Source organism: Mus caroli, chromosome 2 (assembly GCF_900094665.2).
Source record: "Mus caroli chromosome 2, CAROLI_EIJ_v1.1, whole genome shotgun sequence".
In the NCBI taxonomy this organism is placed as follows: Eukaryota; Metazoa; Chordata; class Mammalia; order Rodentia; family Muridae; genus Mus; species Mus caroli.
Window position 1 is genome coordinate 78920453 of NC_034571.1, and position 9359 is coordinate 78929811.

Genomic DNA, 9359 nt, shown 5'->3' on the forward strand with positions numbered 1-9359 from the left:
AGTCACCTTGCATGCACAAGACCCCAGAGTCAATCCCTTGCACCACAAAAACAAAACCAAACTTTCTGCTGCAGCTGATACAAGAGAAACCTGACTCAACTGGGAGCAAAGAATAAAAAAGTAGTAGAAACAGCTTCAACTATCAGTAAGACAATGCCTGTCAAGACAATTCTTTTGTGGGCAAACTGGTATAACAAGCCAAGCACTTCAGTGGTTCCAGATTAACAAATTAAAATACACGGATTCTGCATGCTCGATCTCAGCAACAGTTTGGAAGAAACCACTTACTGCCTGAACACTTTAGCTACCACAAGAGCTTGACTCCCAAAGGAAAACAGACATTCCCAACAGGTATATCTAAAGGTATTACCCTGATCCAGTTATACACCTCTCTTGACCCAGCACACTACTAAAGCACAAAGATTGAAATATCCCTTGGTTACGTTTTTGATTTTGCTTACACATAAACAGCAAAACTCAAAACATGTTGACACTGAAGAAGCACTCCTCCCATTGCTATCTGACATATCAAGAGCAGAAAATGAGTTACACAGGTGACAAGAGAATGAAGATCTTAGTTCCCGGATCACTCCAAGAGGTGCAACTGGAATGCTAACTCAATGACTCAACAGTATAAAGCTCAGAAGGCTGGTACAGATTCATTATAAACTGCTAACAGAAAAGACATTAGGTGGCCACATTGGGGACAAAAGGGGAAAAATCAGTCTCCTCCAGTAAAACAAATATGAACAAAGTCTCAAGATCCTAACTAGGAAGGCTGCAGATCCTAGACTCTAAGTAGGAATCTCTGAATGCCAACCACTTTTCCCATTAGAATTAATGAGTACAAGAACTCCCACTCCTTTTAGTGGGAACTAATGCAAATGACTCTTCTAGTATTTTCTTCCCAAATAAAACTTCTTTCCCAGGAGCCTTTACTTCTCCAGACCTTAGCTCTTACAAGTATAGCAAAAGCATGTAGGCAACACTAAAAATCAACACTGTCTCATTAGTATATCTTAAGTAAATCCCCACAGCGCTCAGAAGGCTAAGGCAGGAAGATCTTGAACTTAAGACCAGCCTAGGCTACATATCAAGAGTCTGTCTCAAAATTCTCAAATCTCAAAACCAATTTTGGCAAAGAAAGGTAAAAAACATATATATATACAATCCAAGAATTCAGGAGGCAGAGGGAAAATTAACACAAACGAGGCCAACCTGGTCTACTTATGGAATGCCAGGCCAGCATGGGCAACATAGTGATACTGTGTCTCAAAACAAAAACAGACAACAACAACACCTCTCTTAAGTACTTAGCTTTTACAATTCTAGTCTATGTCTCAGACATGCCAGATGTGATTGCTATTTGAAAAGACTTAAAAGTCAGCACAGCCTGGTGGTGCAAGCCTTTGATCTCAGCACTTGAGAGGCAGAGGCAGGCGGATTAAGTGAGTTAAAGGATAGCCTGGTCTACATAGCAAGTTCTAGGACAGCCAGGGCTCTGAAGAGGTTCTGTCTCAAAAATAAAAAACCAACAAAGCAAATAAAAAAACAAAAACAACAAAAAGATTTAAGTCAATTCTAGTTCTCTTTTGTCATTTAAATTTCTTGAAGCCTGTGTTTTCCTACTTCCTTCCTAGTTTAGTATCACCTATGATGAAACTAGATAGGAAAACATGAAGACATCTATGAGTCCAAAAGACAGGAAGTAGAGGAAACTAACAGAGAAAGGTCAGGTAACTAATTGACCTTCCAAATAACTGACACTAAAGAAATAGTCTTCACTTTCCATGGCGTGACCCTCCCACCGTCAAATGCCACCTTGGAGAAAACTCACGTAAAGGCAAAGAAGAGTGTTGTAGCTCCCACTAGAAATATGGCGGCTGCTGAGACCGGTACATACTTGCTGGGTTTGAACCTCTTTCCAGACTCTGCGGGCATGTTGGAGCTCTGATGAAAGATGTGCCCTGCCGCATAGCCCAGGCCCACACAGCGGCAGAACAGACAAGAAAATGGGATGAGGGAAACAGAGAGGAAAGAAACTGGGGAAAACAGAAAATGTATAATTATCACCCTTCCCCCTCCCAAATAAAAATGAAGGTCAAAAGATCTCAAATGAAGGAAAGCACATGGGAGGGGGAAAGGTGATTTCAACTGATTAAAAACCACCTCCCCAGAATAGAGCAGAAAAGGAGATTAAGAAACACAACTTGTACAGTTTAAAACGTGAAGACAAACAGTAGGCTGTATGCATGCAAACAGTTGCAGGTGGAAAACATGCAGAGTCAGGCAGATCAAGGTATAGCTCATGGATGAAGGCAGGTCTTCAAAAGGGAGGAAAGAAGTATCAGGGGGTGGGGAGGGCAGGAAGCTTTAACTCTTCTGAGGAGATACAAGAGCCCCTCCACAACACCACACTATGAGCAGCACCTAAAAGGTGTGCCCTGGGTTTCTATTTTAATCCAAGAAGGAACTTGGGGTCTCTTCCAGCTTAAAGAGAAGCTGATTTATTTTAACTGCAGTCCTCGTCCCTTTCCGGCCGTCTTCTCAATGCCACCACTCTCACACCTTAACTTCACCAGGGCTGGTCAGCTGGCAATGGTGATTTAATTGTATTTCTTTCTCTCTTGATGGACAAAGTTGGACAACAGCTTTTACAGGGTTGAGTTGTAAATCCTTTTCTTTGAATGGGGAGAAAAAAAACAGACAGCAGTATTGCCGGTTTTCAATCTCTTCTTGTTATTCCCAAGCCTTTTAAGGGCTCTGTTTCCCATAAAGTTCACGAAAAACTAAAAGGAAATTTAAAATCCTTGAAGAAGCCATGTCCTTTTCAATAAGCAGAATAAGATGAAGTTGATTTCACCTGATGACAGTTTAAAAGATTACTGTAGATAAAGTTCCAAAGATGTCCCTGTTTCCAGGTTAGTCACTGTCTCTGATCTTTTGTCTTCAATCTTGGGCTTCCTGGATGCAGAGTTCAAATGGGATATGGTGCTTTACCTGGGGAAAACCAAATTATCTTTATCAAAAAGATGCTTTCATGGTATTTCTTAAGAACACCAAGGCTAAAAAACTCTACAGGTCACTGTTACAAAGTGCTTTTTGAAAGAAAGACTATTTTCCAATTCATTTCTATGTATGTGATAATAAACTCTAAATGGAGTGGAAAATACATTCCGAGTCCTTCATCTTTTTAAGGGCTATTCTGATTGGAAAGAGAACCTAGTCTTATCTGACCTAAGGTCATCCAAAGACTAGCTCTTAAAAGACCATCTCTCTTGACAGAAGTACAGTAACAAAACATAGCAAGAATATAAAAATCTAAAAGCAAACAAGGGCACAGGAGTGAAGGGCACTGCTAAAACAGATTTTTCTCTTTGGACACAGAGGATATTTATTCCTATAATAAAGCAAGGAAGCTTAAAAATAGGACAGCAACTATCATTTCCTTTTTTATGTGCCTCTTTCTATGCCTGTGGCTTTTAGCTACAACACCAAAGAGGCAGAAATTCAATTTTTGGACTTTTGGAATCATCTATTAAGGGTCCTAGGCAAAAAAAAAAAATTGATCTTGCACCAAAAGGTGAAATATTCTCTATGAGACTAGGTTCAACACAAGGATTGGTCCTTTTCCTCCAAATCCAATAGTTTTTAATTCCTAACACTGGCCAATTCGGAGGCAAACTAAACTCCTCCTACTTCAGTATGATTAGAGTAGCAATTATTTCTGTTGATCACAGTAACAAAACAACACGAGCACCTTAATTTTACAGGATGCTTTTCATCTGGTGATCTCAGAGCACTTTACTCACAGTATCTGGTGACAGAGTCCCTTATCCTATTTTATAAAATTGAAGGCTAGAGAATGCCTGGGGCCATTCCACTGAATCACTTGGGTAGCCAGGTTCCTAACCCAAGAGTATAATTGCTGACATAGACCCTTTCTACCACACTACATGCCTAATGATACCTTGGAATCTACAGACCAAGGTTTCTGCTTAAGTTAGAAATTCAAATGAAAGCAGTGCTATTCCCCAACAAGTTGTATACTAGTTGATAACAATAACAGCTATTAAAACATAAAACAGTGAACGCTCCAGACAATGAAATACAAATGTGTTCTGGAATTTATCACTTCTTTTCTTACCTAAGACATAGAAGGCAAAGGAGCCTGCTACTGTCACCACTCAGTCGTGGTGGTGAATGCCTTTAATCTCCGCACTCAAGAAGCAGAGGCAGAGCCGGGCATGGTGGTGCACACCTTTAATCCCAGCATTTGGGAGGAAGAGGCAGGCGGATTCCTGAATTCGTGGTCAACCTGGTCTACAGAGTGATTCCAGGACAGCCAGAGCTACACAGAAAAACCTTGTCTAGAAAAAACAAAGGAAAAAAAAAAAAAGAAAGAAAGAAAGAAAAAAGAAAAAGAAATAAAAAGAAAAGCAGAGGCAGGTGGATCTTTTCAAGCCACCCTGGTATGCATAGCTTCCAGGCCAGCAAGGGCTACATAGTAAGACTTTGTCGCAAAAGAAAAATTTAATAAATAAATAAAGATGGGAGGAGGGAGGGAGGGAGGGAGGGATGGGTAAGTAACATTAGAAAGAAGGCCCAAAGATTCCATTAAGTTTCTATGGTCCAACTAAAAACCAGATCCTATTTAGTCCTGATTTTATGCTTGTTTCTGTTTCCTGACTTTAGGCCTAAATATCTTTATCAACTGGAACAAGCAAATTTGATTTGTAGACAGTATTATTAAAGGACCCGTTTCCCTCAAAAACTCCAAAGATAAAAGGAAAATTACTTAACTATCATGTAAAGTGAATCCTATACTATTGCAGATCACATTTATTACAGGATGACAGCCACACAGACTAATTCTGTCACGGTACACTACATGCAATTATGGAACCACATACTGAAATATAAATGAGACCATCGTCTGAAATGTTAGGATAGATATTAGAAGGGACAAGATAAAATAATTTATTGGGTATAAATAACAACACACCAACTCTTATCAAAAGAATGTGGTGCAGAAAGAGAAGGGACGAAACCGGAAAGGTGAGTGTGGTTCATCAGTCACAAGCTGGTGTATCCACAACAGTGTCACTAAAGTGGACAAGAATGTGCGTGACACATGCTGACTGAGGGAGAAAAAAAAAATCACTGAGTGAAAATATGTACGCATAAAACAAACAATACAGAGCCAGGTGTGGTAGCTCTCGACCTTAATCCCAGCACTTGGGAGGCACAGGCAGTCAGAACTCTGAGTTAGAGGCCAGCTTGGTCTTACAAAGTGAATTCCAGGGCAGCAACGGTTATGTACAGAGATCCTGTCTCAAAACAAAAACAAACAATTCAAAATATGTAGTTTGAAGACTTTCATAAGGTTTGATATAAGTAGTTCCTTTGGAGCAGTGCTGTGGACAGCACATGTATTATTTGTTAAAATAACCAAGCTTTATAGCACAGAACACTAAATTTAAATATATAGAAATGGAGATGTCATATAGAAGAATGAATACATGCTATGAAGGAAAGATCCAAGAAGAAGTTTAAAAACAGTATTATCATTACAGATCGACGTAGGTGCCCAAGTACCTGGCGATAGAATTCTTACAAACACTACGTGAATTTGTATGTATTCATGAGCACCAGAGAGATCTGTCTGATACAAAGCAGGCTCACACTGGGATAAAAGGATGGAGATCTAACCTAAGATTATCCTGGACAAGATGGCATTAACCAGGAAGTAAACCCAAGAGGACAAAAATGGTCTGCAATGTAACATGTTTCTATTCTACGACTATTTCTAATAACTTTAGTCACTTTCTTGTTTCTCATTTTAGTGGTTTCATTTGGCCAACTGGTTAAGGAACTTTAAACTTCCCTAGGAATAGACGGCTACAGATAAAATACCGTCAAATACATTCAAGTCCTACTTGTAAAATAAAGTACAAAGTACTAAAAGCATGGAGCACCTGGCTGGTGGGGGGTAGGGAGAAGCAGCCGATGGATGGAAGAAAGAACAGGTAACCACAGGACGAAGCTCTAACCAAAATAAGGACCAGTGGAGTGTAGGGCGAGGGGCCTGAACCGCGGAGCGGTGAAAGGAGTACAGTCCCCGGCCGGCAGCTGGAGCAGTGGGAGTTATCACCGGGGGCAGGACTGACTACCCCTGGCCCAGAAAACACGGAATCCACCGCGCGCAGGGCCCGCCGGAGCTGAGAGAACCGCGGGCCGGGGAAGGAAGGGGCGGCGGCTCCGCAACTGGGCAGCCAGGCACCAACCGCGTCCAAGCCCCGGCGGGTGGCCGCGGCTCTCTCAGACTCTGCGGGCGTCCGTTTCGGGGCCCGTACAGCCCGAGGAGGGGTAGGGCCTTCACCTCCTCCCCTCCGCGGTCCCCCTTCCCTAGAGGTCACTCTCCCCTCCCACCTCACTAGCCCGGCACTTCCGGTTCCGCAGGGGCCAGCGTCCCCGGTACTCACCCCCGGCGCGGCGCCCGTCACCGCCGCCGTCGTTGTCACCGCCGTCGTTGTCGCCGCCGCCTCCCAGCAGTGCCGTCTGGCCTCTGAGAGGCAGCGCGCGGCCCCCGCACGCTCCACGCCCGCCCCGCCGCCGCGCGCTCCCGACGGCCGACGCTCGCCTCTGTGCGGCCGGCGCGCGGCCGCTGCCCTCAGCCTCGGGTCTGTAGCCCTCACGGCGTTCCCATTGGCTCCCAGGCGCGGGCGCGGGCGCGGGCGACGTCTCTCGCGGGGCACGTTCTTCTCATTCATGCGGCTCGCGCCGCCGAGCCCGCCCCCGTTCACTCTTCCATTCACCCCCTAACCCCCGCCCCCACGGCGCTCTGGAGCGTGCGCGCGACCGCGGGCGACCGCGGCGACCTCGCTTTCTGATTGGCTGCAGGGGCACGGCGCCGCAAACACGTAGAGACACGGGAGCGCGTGCGCCTGGCCGTCGTGTCTGGCTGGATGGTCGGGAAAGGGGGCATGGCGAACTGCGCAGGTTTGGGGACGAGGAACTGATCTGGCGAGATCTTTCTCTTCTTTTGTCCGCCTTCCCATTTGTAATGTAGCCAAGATAAACTTTTAAGCGAAAAAAACTACGTATGTACCGGAAGTGCTCAAAAACAAGCAGATGCCCTTTCTTAGTTCACCAGCCTCCTCCAAGTTGGCCTGGTACAGTCCTGAAAAGCGTCTACGATAGCCAATCACCGTTAAGCCTTTCCGGCTTCCTTCCTTGCCTCTTCATTCATTGGTGTGAGGATTAGGTAGGGCAGCCCCCCAACCCACGTTTTTTTTTTTTTTTTTTTTTTTTTTTTTTTTTCCCTTTAAGGACTGAAACTTTATTTAAAACAATCCGTTGGCGAAAGCGTCAGTGGGGTAAATTCTCAGACCGTGGCAGAATTCCTGAGTGGTGGTATGGCCTGGGCTATGGCTCACCTATGGAGGAAGGATGCGCACGGCCCATTGAGCAGTCTGAGGAGAGGGTTCTGTCCAGGGCTGGGTTAGATGAAGGAGCTGGGCTGCTATCCCTAGATTTACAGTGTTTGCCGATGGAGTGAAGCACCAGGAGTGCGCGGTGCGAGGCATAGACACCTCCACGACTACACGAGGGATGGGCGCCCTGACCTCACCCAATTTGAGAAAGCAGGCTGAAAAGAAAAGTCTTTCTAGAATAGCTCCTGTCCCTGGCGAGCTGCTGGCCAACTCTCCGAAGATCGCGGCACTACATTTTGCCCTAATTAAGCCGAGACGACTGTGGACCGGGTGGCTTTGCCATAGGGCTCTCCTCTTACAGCTTCAGGCCATCTCTCATTTGTAAAGGAGCTCTGTTACATAACAGCCCTTCAAAAAGATATCCCCGAGCCGCTTCCCTGAAGCAAAGGTCTCGTTCAGGGTGATTTCCAAGTCCTGTCATTGTTTCCTTGACTTCACTTCAAATGTTGCTGATTTAACTTTGACACTTAGTCAGCCTTAGGCATCCAGTTAAAGGAAAAAAAAAAAAATCTACCCTTTGTTCTTTAGACTCTAGTCTTATCCCTTATCATTTTTACTAATGGCTTCAATGCAGCATTTATTGCAACCGTTACAAGCATAAATGTTTCAAGGTGTGGAACTTTACTTAAAACAATCCGTTGGCATAGACGTCTGTGCGGTAAATTCTCAGACCATGGCAGAATGGTGGTATGGCCTGGGCTATGGCTCACACATTACACATGAAGGAAGCAGGCAGCACGGCCAATAGAGCGGTCTAAGGAGAGGGTTTTAAAAAATCTTCAGCATTATGAATAATTTTAAAGTATTAGTTGGAGGTACAACATTTACCCTATCAAGTATATTCTGCCTATAAAATAATGTTTTCTTAAGATGAGTCAAATTTCATTTATTTCTCTAGGATTTTAAAGCTTTATTTTCTCTACTTAACAAGTGAAGCATTCTTAATTTTCCTACCTTTTTAAATAGGAAAACTATTTGTGTGCGACAGAGAGAGAGAAAAAGATGGAAGGGGAAGGCAGACAGAGTTCAGGCAGCTTTTGGTTGTTGGTTCTCTCTTGGCTTACAGATAGGAGCTCAAGTTGTCAGTCACGCCCAGCAAGTCCTTTCACCCACTGACCCATCCTGCCAACCCAATTTTTCTACAAAGACCTGTGTGAATCATCATGTCTTTTGGCCAGAGCATACTAAATGGAAAAAGCATTCCATCATCCAACCAGAGGTACTGAATACCTCAGGGTCACTAGGGACATTAGACTACTGGATTGTCAGCCTAATTTTAGCTGGATGAGCACTAGCAGAAGCATAATCACTGTTCCAAGATACAGTGACAATTTTGGATTTTGGTTTCTTTTTTGGGGGGGAGGGGTTGAGACAGGGTTTCTCTGTATAGTTCTGGCTGTCCTGGAACTCACTTTGTAGACCAGGCTGGCCTCGAACTCAGAATTCCACCTGCCTCTGCCTCCCGAGTGTTGGGATTAAAGGTGTGCGCCACCGCGCCCGGCTGGATTTTGGTTTCTTTAAAAAACACAAAAATATTAGAAAGTGTTTTCCTTTCAATTCCAGATGTAGGAATAAGGGCCTGCTTTGGACTCTCTCCAGCAGCTGACTGACTGCCTAGTGCATTATCAGAGGCATGGTTTTGCCAGCTCCAGACAGTTTCTGTGGTTGTGTGATGTTTGGAATTCTAGGAACTTTTCAGAGGGTATATAAATGCTAGAGCCCTGATATTGGTGGTTGTTGGTCATTCAGGTTGTGGTTTGTTAGTAGTAGTGCTCAAAGAAGAAACGGAAGAAAAAAGAAATTAAGATTCAGCCTCTCTCTCTCTCTCTCTCTCTCTCTCTCTCTCTCTCTCTCTCTCTCTCT

General features: G+C 44.3%; 1 protein-coding gene and 1 long non-coding RNA gene across 3 annotated transcripts in view; one reads left to right on the top strand and one right to left on the bottom strand.

Moving 5' to 3' along the window:
* Zdhhc5 (zinc finger DHHC-type containing 5) overlaps window positions 1–6795 on the bottom strand; it is a 29157-nt gene extending 22362 nt beyond the window's left edge. Inside the window, exons 1-2 of one of the 2 annotated variants that reach the window (XM_021154618.2) lie at window positions 6486–6795; window positions 1838–3000 (exon numbers count right to left, since the gene is read on the bottom strand). In XM_021154618.2, coding sequence (XP_021010277.1) covers window positions 1838–1941 — 104 coding nt within the window. In that variant the 5' untranslated portion in view covers window positions 1942–3000; window positions 6486–6795. Of the gene's footprint in view, window positions 1–1837; window positions 3001–4147; window positions 4227–6485 lie in introns of those variants that run through there. The other variant, XM_029471468.1, reaches the window with a different exon arrangement.
* LOC115029743 overlaps window positions 6601–9359 on the top strand; it is a 3056-nt gene continuing 297 nt past the window's right edge. Inside the window, exons 1-2 of the long non-coding RNA XR_003835302.1 lie at window positions 6601–7267; window positions 8563–8715. This is a non-coding gene — a long non-coding RNA (uncharacterized LOC115029743). The remainder of the gene's footprint in view (window positions 7268–8562; window positions 8716–9359) is intronic.